The 13,744-nt window shown below is 50.1% G+C and overlaps 1 protein-coding gene across 1 annotated transcript in view; it reads left to right on the forward strand.

Moving 5' to 3' along the window:
- The first annotated feature begins 1,223 nt into the window (after positions 1 to 1,223).
- Positions 1,224 to 13,744, forward strand: part of PIP4K2B (phosphatidylinositol-5-phosphate 4-kinase type 2 beta) — a 28,495-nt gene continuing 15,974 nt past the window's right edge. The window contains exons 1-2 of the mRNA XM_021067062.2: positions 1,224 to 1,513; positions 12,889 to 12,986. Of these exons, the coding sequence (XP_020922721.1) occupies positions 1,355 to 1,513; positions 12,889 to 12,986 (257 nt within the window). The 5' untranslated portion in view covers positions 1,224 to 1,354. The remainder of the gene's footprint in view (positions 1,514 to 12,888; positions 12,987 to 13,744) is intronic.

Below are 13,744 nucleotides of genomic sequence, written 5' to 3' on the forward strand. Positions count from 1 at the left end.
CCCTTTCCCTTTACTTCTTTCACCAGAGGCTCTCACTCCATCCAGGAGGTCCTAGGCACTGCTGACCCACACATTAGCTGCTCTAGTTCCTTGTTCTGCTGATTCCTAATTCTGCCTAGAACGAATCTGGGTTTATATTTTTGAACACTTACGATTCCAGAAACTATCATGCTTAAAACTCAGTTTTTCTCCAGAGAGAAGGTGACATACACTTGTCATTCATTTCATCACCTTATCCTGCCAGGGTTAATTATGTCTTTTATTACTTGGTAATAAAGACCACATTTATTTTTTTCCTAACTGTGTAAAGAGCAACTTAGGGTGACTACCGAATTCCAGATTCCGATACAGAGCAATATTGATCCGCAATTTGTATCCAATATGTGGAGTCTCAGTTCGAGAGGAATTATGTAACAAAGCGTGGGCGGTTTACTCAAAGGTCTCATCAAGTGGGCCAGAGAGTAAGAAGATTATAATTTTCTGCTGAAGGATAGGTGTCTTAAGGTGCCAGCCTGCACCTTACCCCGAGCCTTTGGCGGGAGGAGGCCGGCGGCCGGTGGGTGGGAGCGGGACCCATTCATAAAACCCAAGGCTCCCGGCTGGCTCCTCTCATTGGCCCTGGGGGGAGGGGGCGTGTCCCGCGGGTGGCGTGCATCCCCGGGGTCCAGAGGAGTGGGAAAATCCACGCTTGGGTGGAGCGAGGGGGCGTTCCTTGCCTTTCCGGGCAGGACCTTCTTTTCCCCTCGCAGTGTTCCTTCTCTCTCCCCCGGGGTGGGGATGGTACGTCCCACCCCCGCATTCCCGCCCCTCCTCCCCTCCGGAGCCGTGGCGCTGCCGCCATCTTGGCACGTCAGGTTGAGGAAAAAGCCAAACCCTGGCTTTGGTGGGCCCGGACAGGGAGACCCTCCCGCGGTAGACAGCGAGACCTACCCAGTCCTCCTCCCCTCCCTGCTCGGGCGCGGGATTCTGAGGCACGCGGAGGCCGGCCCCGTTCCTGTCAGGCCCGGGGAGGAGGGGCGGGCCGGGCGGCCGCTGCCTCCCCGGGGTGGGCGGTACCACCCAGGCAGGGAGGAGAGGGCCCGGTGGCGGCTGGGCAGCTGTACCGCCTGGGGGCGGGGTGCGGAGCGGGCGGGCGGGCTCCCTGGGGCGGGGCGGGGCGGGGCGGGGCAGAGAGGGCGGAGCGTGGGGAGGACGGAACCACCGGGGCGGGGTGGGGAGGTAACGGGACGGGCGCGACCATGGCGCGGTGAGGGAGCGGGGGTGGGGATCGGTCTGGGGGAGGCCTGGGGCCGCTGGCTTGTGCGCCGTCTCGGTCGCCCCCCCTTTCGCCGCCGCCGCCGCCGCCGCCCCGGGCATGTCGTCCAACTGCACCAGCACCACGGCGGTGGCGGTGGCGCCGCTCAGCGCCAGCAAGACCAAGACCAAGAAGAAGCATTTCGTGTGCCAGAAAGTGAAGCTATTCCGGGCCAGCGAGCCGATCCTCAGCGTTCTGATGTGGGGGGTGAACCACACGGTAACCAGCTCCCCCGCGCGCGCCCCTCCGAGCGCGGCCCCGTGCGCGCTCACGCCTCCCCCACCCGCCCCCCGCCGCCCCGGGCCCTCGCCTGGCCGGCCCTGCCAGTAACGCGTGCACCCCCTCGACAAGCCACTTGCACGCCCACCCCGCCCTTGCACGCCATCCCGGCCGGGTGTGCCTCCCTGCACGCCACGCGAGGCCTGGTGCCTCCGACGGTGGTGTGCCGTCGCGTCCTCCCCTTCCCTCCAGCCCCTCAAGCTTCCTGCGTCTGGCAGCGGGCAGCCCCTGGAGCGCAGAGGGAAGGCCTGGGTGGGGTGGAATGGCTATCATCCTCTCCTCTCACCTCACCCCGTTTGTTGCATTTGTTCTCCCCCTTCTTCCTTATAATTGGCTGCCTAGCTCACTGTCCAGTTGACAGGGCAGGTGGCATTGGCCTACCTGAATAGTCCTCCGTTTCTGGTCGTTTGATGTGGCTGCTCAAGGTTTCCCCATCCTCCAGACCTCTTTACCCCTGCCTGGAAATCCTCCTCGGGTTTCTTTTCTTCTCGAACAAGATGTATCAACTGGAGAAGCACTGGCTTCCTTGGGCCACAGATCAGGGTCTTCCTGGGTTAGAGAGAAGGGGGAATAACCATTAGAGAAGGTGAGGCCTGCTTTTGAGGACTGTTCATAGTAGGAATAACGCATCTTCCTGAATTCTATGGCGATCGTGTCAAAGATGTTGACTTTTCAGTTACTGCGCTTTCTATTGTGTGGTCGGGAGAGTGTGGTAATGGATAGTGATTATGATGAGAGAGAGGTTCTTTGGGTCCTTGGGCTTCTTTGAGATTGTCCAACTGCTCCCGTTAGAAAGTTGGGGCCCTGCCCAGTATTTGAGTTAGAGGACTTTGTGTCGGTCCTGTTTGTTTGGGGTCTTTCTTTCTCTTCCAACTACTTGTTTCTTGCATTTCATTGTGCGTCCTTACTTCCAGAAATGAGCAGAGGAAGTTAAAAAACCCGAAATACCAACTGCACCAATTCAAAGTTTGGAATGAAGAAAGTGAAGCTAATGGCTGGAGTTTCTTGTGGATATCAGTTCTTTAGGCTCCGTGACTTTTCGGAGCACTTGAAATTGCCCACAAGACCAACTGATGACAGAGGAGCCCAGGGCCAGCAAGACTTTGAGCTTTGCTTTACAAGAAGAGCCGTCGGCTGGAGATTGATAAACTGTAGTCTCAGCCGGGGTTTTAGATCTTTACCTCTACTGCAGAAAGGCACCGTGTGTCTGGTGAGGTCTTTGTTGATTTCATGGTCTTGGGCCGGTTCAGTAACTTCACTAAGGTGAGGGTCCTGGCTAGGGTAGGGAGAACCGCTGGTGTAACATCTAGACCTCTGGGAGCTGCTTTGATTCACGAGTCCAGCAGAGTTTGTCCCTCTTGCTTCCTGCTGCCTTGGGGGTCATCTGACAATATTGCAGGGAAAACTGGGTCATCAACATGTGAACCCGGTGTCCCTGCCTGGAAATCAATCCTTGGTTTTGTCGTGCAGCTGGCTTCTCACTAGAAAGCATCCTGTCTGTATAGAGCATTGGTTAGAGGCCTGAGAGTCAGGAATATGACAACTTGTCAGAAGAGGACTCTGGGTCCCTTGTTTTATACCTGAAGGAGTGGAGGCCCTGGGTGGAGGATTATTAGGTTGTCTGTGGTCACAACAAGACATGCAGCCCATTGTCAGTGCAGTATGTTGGGCTGTGTTGGCACATGATGGTGCTTGAATGGCAGGTCTCATTTTCTTTGCTTCCTTTCCTTGCCCTGCCTCTCAGCCCAGGGCCAGGACAGGTGTGTGTGCCTGCGCCTGCTAGTTCCCAGGAGTGTGTGGTGCTTGGTTTTCTGTTAGGCAGGCAGTGAGTCTCTGAATGGTAGATGGAGAGATAGGTATCACCCTCTTTCGCTGCTCACTTTAAGCAAGTTTGAGAGCCAGCTGGAAAGGTATTGACTTTAAGCAAGACCCGTACCTCTGGACATAATGAGCGAGCACCTCCGGGGAAACGCACTGGACATGACTGCCCTGGACCGGCCGAGGTCTGGACATCAGCTAGGCAACAATTCTATTGCTTCCTCTGGGCCTGCCACAAGGTCTAGTACTTCAGGGTCCCCATCCGGGAAATGAAACATCTCCCCAGAAGATTATAAGATCGTGCAGTTCCCAGGAGAGCGAGGGCCACATTGTTCTGGTATCGATAGCCTTTCTTGGAGGCGACCTCCCTTCCGAAGCCAGCTTCTGCCACCTTTCGCAGTCTGAGGTTTCGGATATCACCTTTTCTTGGATTATTCAGTTTCTTGCTGATTTAAGCACGTAGGCCACGATGGTCTATGGCTGACGGTGTATGAGACGTGGAGGATGGATGTGTCTTTATCTGGAGCTCAAGTCAATTACATACCCTCTCATGAGGTGGTTGATTTCCTTCTGAGCAGAGAAAGAGAGGTCTTTGAACTCAGCGTCGTGACAGCTGCAGTCCATGGACTTGGTAGAGGAAGGCTGTACAGAGAGAAAAATCAGACTCTGGATCTGTCAGGGGCGAACTGATAACGAGAGAAAACCAGTGTTTCCGTGGTGCGGAGGTTCTGGAGTTAGGGAAGAGATGGCCTCCGAGAGGGGGATGGAGACCAGAGGGGGCAGACCTGGCGGGTACCCTGTTGGCCATTCTAGGAACCAGGTGTGTATGAAGCCTCACGCAGGTGATCAGAAGGAATAGGAGCCGTTGATGGTAACCATGTTCAACCATTTGGGAAGCTTCGAAGTGATGGCACCATTTACATGCCCCCCCCTCTCCCCGCGGTATGTGTGGGTTCCAGTTTCTCCACATCCTTATCAATACTTGTTATTGTCTGTTTTTTATCATAGCTACTCTAGCGGTTTTGAAGGGCATCTCTTTTGTGATCTGGATTTGCACTTCCTAGATAGCTAACTGTGTTGAGCATCTTTTCACGTGCTTATTGTCCAGTTGTATATTTTCACTGGAAACGTATATATTAAGATCCTTTGCCAGTTACTTTTTTGCCCATTTTTAAATTGAACTATTTGTCTTTTTACTATCGAATCGTAAGAGTTCTTTATGTATTGTGGCCATAAGTCCCTTATCAGATATATGTTTCACAAGTATTTTACTCCGTTCTTTGGGTTATCTTTTTTTAACTTTCTTGATGGTGTCTTTTTAAGCATAAGGTTTTAATTTTGGTAAAGTCCAATTTATCTATTTTTCTTTAGGTATTTATACTTTTGGTGTTATATCTAACCCAAGATCATAAAGATTTACTCCTATATTTTCTTCTAAGAAAACCTCTTACCGTTTTAGCTCTTACGTTTAGGTCTGTAATCCATTTTGAGTTAATTTTTGTGAATGATGTGAGGAACAGAGTTATTCTTAAGTCTGCTCCGTTCTCTCCCACATTCTACCCCCATTCTGTCTACACATTTTCTTTGCTTCACGCAGACCCAGAACCTTCTTTGCCTGCCTTTTTCTCTCACCCTGCTACTTTAAGAATCTTTAGTGGGAGTTCCCGTCGTGGCGCAGTGGTTGACGAATCCGACTAGGAACCATGAGGTTGCGGGTTCGGTCCCTGCCCTTGCTCAGTGGGTTAATGATCCGGCGTTGCCATGAGCTGTGGTGTAGGTTGCAGACACGGCTCGGATTCCGCGTTGCTGTGGCTCTGGTGTAGGCTAGTGGCTGCAACTCCGATTGGACTCCTAGCCTGGGAACCTCCATATGCCGAGGAAGCGGCCCAAAGAAATAGCAAAAAAAGACAAAAAAAAAAAAAAAAAGAGTCTTTAGTAAACATTTCTGCTCTAGTGAAGCCTTTGGATGCATATATTCTTCAGCGCATCTGCCCACCTTCCAGAGAACACTGGGACTGAAAGAGGAGAAGAAAAACCACGGTGTGAAAAGGAAGGATAAACCCAGCCGGGGATTGTTGGCATCTGTGTCTCTCTGTTCTTGCCCTTTCCTTTCTGGAGTTTCAAATCTCCTTGCTCTCAGAAATGTGTTCCCCAGCATGTCATGTTTTCTGATGGTGGCGGATGATTGTAACAAATGATTGTCAGTGGCGGTCAGCCCATGGCCAAGCCACCCAGGGGACCCTGGAACATGTCAGGAAGCCCGCATGCCCAACCCATGCCTCCCGAGTAGCAATTCCTGTGAAGGTCACACAGGGAAGTGGAGACTTCCGGAATCAGAAGTTCACCAGACTAGAACTAGTGACTAAATTTTCATGACCAGCAGGATCAGCCCAGAGCAAACTCTCTGACGTTCTGTCTCATTCAGCTTGTTCGGCCTCCTCATTATTTATGCCGAAGGTTCATGGAGTTAATCGTGTGGATAATCCAAAAACTACTTATATGACGTGAGATACAACAGACTCACCATCCTAATGTGCTCTGCTTACTGTGCTGCTCCAGTGAGTTTGCATTCCACAAGTGCACTTCTGCCGAAGGTGGAAGAGGTTGGCCTAGAAATGTGCTCGGCAGTAAAGCAAAGGCTCATCTTTCAGAAACGTTGCTTCAGTCCCTGCCTTTCACGCTTCAGAGCTTTTAATTACTCTCCTTTGTCGACTAAATAAAATTCATTCTTCTCTCGTTGGCATTTAAGACGCTTTATATTCTGGTCATAGCCTCAGTGGCTAACCTTAATCTTCTTTCCCGTCCTCCAGACCATGAACCTTTGGCGTGGTCACACCAGCTTTGCTGTCCCCTTTTCTTTTGATTGTAGTGTTAGCCATCCTTCGGTCCCCTTTTTTCTAGCTAGCCATCCCTCTGTCCAGCATTTATTGTGCAACTACCATGTGCCAGCCATTGGGCTAGGGACATAAAAATGGGTAAGATAGTCTCTTCCTTCCAGGGCCTCACTGTTGAGTGGAGAAATGAAACACGTAAACAAGTAATTACCAAGTGAATGCAATATTTAGGATATAAAGATGCACAGCAGAATGAGTAACTAGTTCAGCTTGGGGAAGACGGAAGCTTTCACAGAAGTGTCATTTAGCCGGATGTTGGGTGATTCTCTTAGCTTTTCCCTTCTTCTGTTCTTGCTGCTGTAGTCTATAACCTGAACTCTTGTAATGGCCCCGTAAATGATCTTGCTATTTATCTTCGTCCTTTCTAATCCTTACTTGATTTTTTTTTTTTTTTTTGGTCTTTTTAGGGCCATACCTGCATATGGAGGCTCCCAGGCTAGGGGTTGAGTGGGTGCTATAGCTGCCAGCCTACACCACAGCCACAGCAACACTGGATCCTTAACCCACTGAGCAAGGGCAGGGATCGAACCTGTGTCCTCATGGATGCTATTCAGATTCGTTTCCTCTGAGCCACAACAGGAACTCCGTTACTTGATTTTTTTGTTTCGTTTTTCCTTTTTGGCCGTCCCGAGGCATATGGAGGTTCCTGGGCCAGGGATCAGATCCGAACCGCAGTTTTGCCTGTGCAGCAGCTGTGGCAACACCGGATCTTGTAACCTGCTGCACCAAGGCGGGGATCGAACCTGTGTCCTGGCACTGCAGAGACGCTGCTAATCCCATTGCACCACAGTGAGAACTCCTCCAATCCTTACTTGCTTAGGATTCCAGAATTACCATTCTGTCATCCCATGTGAATTCCCAGATTTAAACCTGAGAGGACTTCCCATTGCCTGCATAGTTAAGTTCAAATTTATCACATGGTGGACAAACTAAGTTCAAATGCAGGCTGTGTCCCTTAGTATAGCTTTGGAGTAGTGATTTTTCTCTCTTGAGTTTCATTTTCCTTTTCTATAAAATGAGCATAACACTTTCCTTGCAGATTATTAGGAAAGAGGAAAGGAATGGAAAATACTACCTGAATCAGGATAGCTGCCCATAAGAAAGCTTGCACAGCACAGTATAAAGAGCCCAGATCTGGCACCAGCAGATCTGGGAGCAAATCCGACTCTGCATACATTGTCTGTGTGACCTTGAGCAAGGTACCTTGAACCTTTTTTTTTTTTGCCAACCTCGAACCTTTTGCAACACCAGATTAATAATACTTTATGGGAGGAGTTCCCGTTGTGGTTGAGCAGAAATGAATCTGACTGGTATCCATGAGGACGGGGGTTCAATCCCTGGCCTTGCTTAGTGGGTTGGGGATCCAGTGTTGCTGTGAGCTGTGGTGTAGGTCACAGATGTGGCTCAGATCCCATGTTGCTGTGGCTGTGGTGTAGGCCGGCAGCTGTAGCTCTGATTGGACCCCTAGCCTGGGAACTTCCACGTGCTGTGGGTGCAGCCCTGAAAAAAAAAAAGGAAAAAACTTTACGTGACTCTTAAATTGTAGAAAAAAATAGCAAAGAACAGAATGTATATAGGTAATATATATGGTATGTAATACTATAAAGTCCTGATCACTTATAGACATTCAGTAAATAGAAGCAGCTGTTATTTATTTATTTTAGGGCCACACCCCTGGCATATGGAAGTTCCCAGGCTGGGGGCTGAAACAGAGCTGCAGCTGTCAGTCTATACCACAGCCACCTGAACATCAGATCCCACTTAACACTTTAACCCACTGACTGGGGTCAGGGATCGAACCCGCAACTCATAGATACTAATCAGGCTTCGTTACCGCTGAGCCACAACGGGAACTCTGCTATTTATTAATGTTGATACTATTTGAGGCTGTTCACCTATCTTTCCTGTACTGCCTCCCTCCATTCCTTAGTGCCTTTCTCCTTCCCTGCCACTGCCTCCTGCCCCCCGCCCTCTGGCCCCCCCGCAAGATAGGCAATATACTTTTATAGCTCTGAGGTTTGTTTCTTTATTTTTTTTTGCTATTTCTTTGGGCCGCTCCCGCGGCTCATGGAGGTTCCCAGGCCAGGGGTCGAATCGGAGCTGTAGCCACCGGCCTACACCAGAGCCACAGCAACGCAGGATCCGAGCCGCGTCTGCAACCTACACCACAGCTCATGGCAACGCCGGATCGTTAACCCACTGAGCAAGGGCAGGGACCGAACCCGCAACCTCATGGTTCCTAGTCGGATTTGTTAACCACTGCGCCATGACGGGAACTCCTGAGGCTTGTTTTTGAATGTTCCCTGGCTGGGATTCCCTTCCTTGGGTTGTTTTTGTTTGGTTGTTTTTTGAGGGTTTTCCTGAGAACGACCACCCTAGGCCTTTCTCACATCCGAGACCTTTCTCTACCACTTCCTCTAGCAGCCAGTCCTCTCGCTCTCAGGCAGAATCAATCGTTTCTTTCTTGCTTTTTTTCTTTAGTCTTTTTTTTTTTTTTTTTAGGGCTGTGCCCGAGGCATACAGAGGTTCCCAGGCTAGGGGTTTAAGCGGAACGGTAGCCGCCGGCCTATACCAGAGCCAGAGCCACAGCCACGCCAGATCCGAACCACATCTGCGACCTACACCACAGCTCATGACAACGCCAGATCCTTGACCCACTGAGCGAGGCCAGGGATCGAACCCGAAACCTCATAGCCTCATGGTTCCTAGTTGGATTCGTTTCTGCCACGACAGCAACTCCCAGACTCAATCGTTTCTTAATCTGCTTTTCCATCTCCCTTTATTCATAACCGTAGCACTCATCACACTGTTTTTTGTTTCTTGGTTTTTTATGTTGTATTTGTTCTCTGTTGCCTCTCCTCTCAGCTAAACAGAGACCAGATCTTTTGGTTTTTGTATCTGCAGCTTCTGGCACAGAGTAGGGCGCTCAATACACTGAGTAGAGACCTTCAGTGCCAGGCTAAGGAGTTAAAACTTTACCCTGAGGTTGGTGAGGCGCCATGGGAGATTTTTAAGTGCCAGTGTAACATGATCTTGTAGGTTCTTCCAGCGTCCAGTGCTCTTGGCAATAGCAGCAGGGCCATTAGGTTCCATTTCTAGCCTGATGTGTGAGGGCTGGAGGCTGACTCTGACCGTTGCCACCTCACCCTCTGGAGCTCTGCTGTGCTGTTCTCTGTCCCTGTGTCCTCACTTACTTAAATGCTCCTTGACTTCAAGTTTTGCTGTGTCTCAGGTTTGTCTCATCTCCCTGATAAGAGGACACACTTCCCACTTTTGCGTTGACAGTGCTCACAGCATGTCCCTTCTCCCTAACAGGCAGTGAAGTGTGTAGTAGGCATTTCCGGAAGGGCTTGTTCAATTGCAACTGAATAGATCTCTCTGGGGATATAAAATTTAGCACAACTTAAAAAAAAAAAAAATAGTACAGTTAATCCCTGGAGTGAATCATCTACATGTGGCCCCGTGGAAATGAGGGTGCGTCTCCATAGTTCAGCCATACAGATTGTTCACCCGTATATTATCTGTTAGAAACTTCCTGCTGTTGGGGTGTATAGTCAAGAACAGAGATGAGGTGAGAACTAAAAACTGACCAACTGACAACGCCTCAAACTCTGCTACACTTAGTTCCCACTGAGAATTAATGAATAGCTTGTGTTAGAGTAATTCATCCTGGCTAAGGGGCAGTTGGCCCCTTGCAAGCATTTTAGTCTTTCCTAGTTCTCCCAGTAACAAGCTACAGCATAGAGTCTGAATTTTATTTTATTTTTTTTTGTCTTTTTGCTATTTCTTTGGGCCGCTCCCGTGGCATATGGAGGTTCCCAGGCTAGGGGTCGAATCGGAGCTGTAGCTGCCAGCCTACGCCAGAGCCACAGCAACGTGGGATCTGAGCCCCGTCTACAACCTACACCACAGCTCACTGCAACGCCGGATCCTTAACCCACTGAGCAAGGGCAGGGACCGAACCCGCAACCTCATGGTTCCTAGTTGGATTTGTTAACCACTGCGCCACGACGGGAACTCCAGAGTCTGAATTTTAGACTAACCCAGAATCCATCAGTAGCGGATATTGGAACATTTTGGGACAAAATCATACTCTCGGAGTTCCTGTCGTGGCACGGTGGTTAACGAATCCGACTAGGAACCATGAGGTTGTAGGTTCGATCCCTGGCCTTGCTCAGTGGGTTAAGGATCTGGCATTGCCGTGAGCTGTGGTGTAGGCCAGCGGCTACAGCTCCAATTAGACCCCTAGCCTGGGAACCTCCATATGCTGCGGGAGCAGCCCTAGAAAAGGCAAAAAGACCAAACAAAAACCAAAAACAAAAACCATACTTTCTAGGGAGTTCCCTTTGTGACTCAGCGGTCATGAATCTGACTAGTATCCACAGGACACATGTTCTGATCCCTGGCCCTGCTCAGTGGGTTAAAGGATCTGGCATTGGTATGGCTGTGGCCACCAGCTGTAGCTCCGATTCGACCCCTAGCCTGGGAATCTCCATATGCCAAGGGTGCGGCCCTAAACGAACAAACAAACAAAAAAACATACTCTTTGAACCAGTGATACTTATTTCTAGCACGGAGGTGTGAGTAGAAAAGGCAGAACTGCACAAGATGCATGAACTTCTTAACTTCTTTCAATCTCAGAGCCAGCTCTAATATGCCAGAGAAAAGGAAGTGGGACAGCTACCATGAATTGTTTCTATTGGCAGAAAAACAAGGAAGGGGAATAGTTTCCTCTGTAGGCACGCACTTACTCCCTGGAGTGGGATCTGGCGGGGCTTTTTTTGGTGGCCGTTTAGCCGATGGCGGGTGTCAGACCTGGATGCTAGGAATTGGAAATGTGTGATTTGATGAGTTTTGACAAATGTATATACCCATGTCATCATCACCCTAAGCAACATATAGAACATTTCTGTCACACTCCTAGATCCCTTTGCAGTCAACCACACCCCCACCGCCTCCCAGCAAACCCAGGCAACTTTCTCTTGTTTTTGTTTTTTGTTTTGGTTTTTGTCTTTTTAGGGCTGTACCTGGGGCATATGGAGGTTCCCGGGCTCTAGTTGGAGCTACAGATGCTGGCCTAGAGGGATCTGAGCCACGTCTGCCACCTACACCACAGCTCATGGCAATGCCCAGGCAACCTTTTTTTATTGGATTTCTCTCACTATAGATTTTGGAAATTCATATAAATGGAATCACATAGGATGTACCCGGTCCGTTTTTGCCGGGGTTTACTGAGTCTGCCCCACTGCCAGCTTACATTTCTGCCCTCCGGCCCCCTTCCATACACATGCTCCTCTGCCTTCCTTAATCTCCCCGTGAGTAAATTGGGCTTCTCACCATCTCTGGGAAGGTATGATTCCCCAGCCCAGTTACTGCATTAACTTCAACTTCCTCAATCCTCTGACATTTCTAAATAAAAAAGATTTGGAACATGAAAGGGGCAGCAAATTAAATGGTATTTCCCCCCATTTATGCTCCTGGAGGAGTTCTAATGACTGTTTTTCCCTCCCGGCCACATGGGGCCTCATTGAGATAATAGGATTTGCAAGGAGAGTATCCGGGAGACACAAGACTGCTCCCCCTGCCCCCTGTCCATTAAGTCAGGACTGAGGCGTCCTCTCTAAATCCTGAATGCATTAGTGGCAGCTGGGTGGAGGGTCAAATGTCAAATACTCTGCTGTGATGGGAGAGGACATCTGTGGCTAATTAGATCACTAATTGGCTAAGCTGGGGCTGGGGACGGGCAGGAGCTGCCCTCTCAGCTCGGCACCAATGGGAAGCCAGTTCTCCACGCAGCCTCCAGCTCCCCGAAGGGAGATGAAAGACAATGAGGAGGTTTATTTGCAGTGGGGGCAAGGCTGCCGCATCTCTCCCAGTTCAGCATCTCTCCCAGTTCAGCATGAGGCAGGGCGTGACTTTAGAAACTGGCCCTCCTTTAATCAGGAGAGTAAAGTAAGAGTGAGCCAGTGGCCAGATGTCTACCTCGTCTGCTCACTTTAATCCTTTAGACTTACACACCCACATAAACCCACCCAGCATTTTTCTTGCCCCAGACCAATTTCTTGCAGGACCCTCAATTCGTGTGAAGATGTTCAAAGGCCTCAGTCCATACTCAGGTAGTTGGGTGAATGTTTATTCATTGATCCATTTATTATTGCATTTGACACATACTTAGATGGTACCAGCAAATGGTGGTGCCAAGCACTGTGGAGCCTCCAAGGATCTTTGAAAGCAAAGATCTTGCCTACCGCACAGTCAAGCAGGCTCGTGAAGTGGAGAAGCATTAACTACTGTCTGAGGGAGGCTGCGAGATGGCCAAACGATGGATACAAACAGTGCTTCAGGAGTTTTCCAAGATGGGAAAGAATGTTTATGGTCTAGAGATCATGGAAAACTTCATAGAGGAGGCGCTTTTTGAGCTAGACCTTCTCAGGTGGGGAAAGTTGCAGGAGGTAGAGATGAAGTTGGGAACTTATTTGAAAAGAAAAAGAGGAGGGACTCCAAGGACACGTTCTTGGTGAGATGGTGGCATCTCTGTTGCAGCAGATTATCCTCCCCAGGTGGCCTCCTGGCTGAGACCCCCACTTTCCCCTTGCTTTGCAGATCAATGAGCTGAGCAATGTCCCTGTCCCTGTCATGCTAATGCCGGATGACTTCAAGGCCTACAGCAAGATCAAGGTGGACAATCACCTCTTCAATAAGTAAGTTGCCTGCTGAGTGGGCTCAGTTTTGTGGGCAGTTCTTTCCCTCAAGACAGAGAGCTTCCCAAACCTTGCTGCGGTGGGGGCCGGTGAGCACCTGGCAGGGTGTGACAGCGACACCTGGATCACAGAGCCGAAAAACTGGTTGGGAAAATGCATTCATTACGTGCCGCTCCACCTTGTGCTGTCCTGCCACCTCCGTCCCTTATCGGCCTCCCTCTGGGGCCCCCGCAGGGCTTGTGGCTCGGCGCAGGGTGATTCATCTAGGGCCCATTTAGGTGAAAGCAAGCTGCTCGGCAGCTGGGGTGTCTAGTACGAGACCCCTATCTTGATCTTGGTCTGAGACAAAAAGCTGCCAGGCATATTCCTGGCCTGGGATGTGGCCAAGCTCCTTTCTTTCCAACTAGCGTGTGAACAACAGGCTGAGCGTGGGGCCCAGGGGCGCTATTGAAAATCATTCTTCCCATTTTTGCTCTTTGTGGCTTCTGGGATTAACATCAGTGTCTAAAGGTTGTCGCAGACTTAGATGGAGCAGCCATTGCACCGGGCCCTTGAGAGGCCTTGCTTTTTCACCCTCCTGTGGGTCCCTCCAGAAGATATTTACTGCTCACACTCTCTTCCCTTCTGCATTTGAATCCTGGTTCCTCTCTCCATTGTCCCATAGTCCCCACCCCCTTACCAGCGGGGCTCTGTCAGCCCACCATTCCCAGACTGTTAGCCCAGAGGAGAAGCTTGATTTGAAAACATCCATTAGTGGC

Source organism: Sus scrofa, chromosome 12, assembly GCF_054392235.1.
Source record: "Sus scrofa isolate SSC_HxYL_T2T_F1_AM1 chromosome 12, Sscrofa_HxYL_maternal_Yorkshire_Landrace_v2.0, whole genome shotgun sequence".
Lineage (NCBI taxonomy): Eukaryota > Metazoa > Chordata > Mammalia > Artiodactyla > Suidae > Sus > Sus scrofa.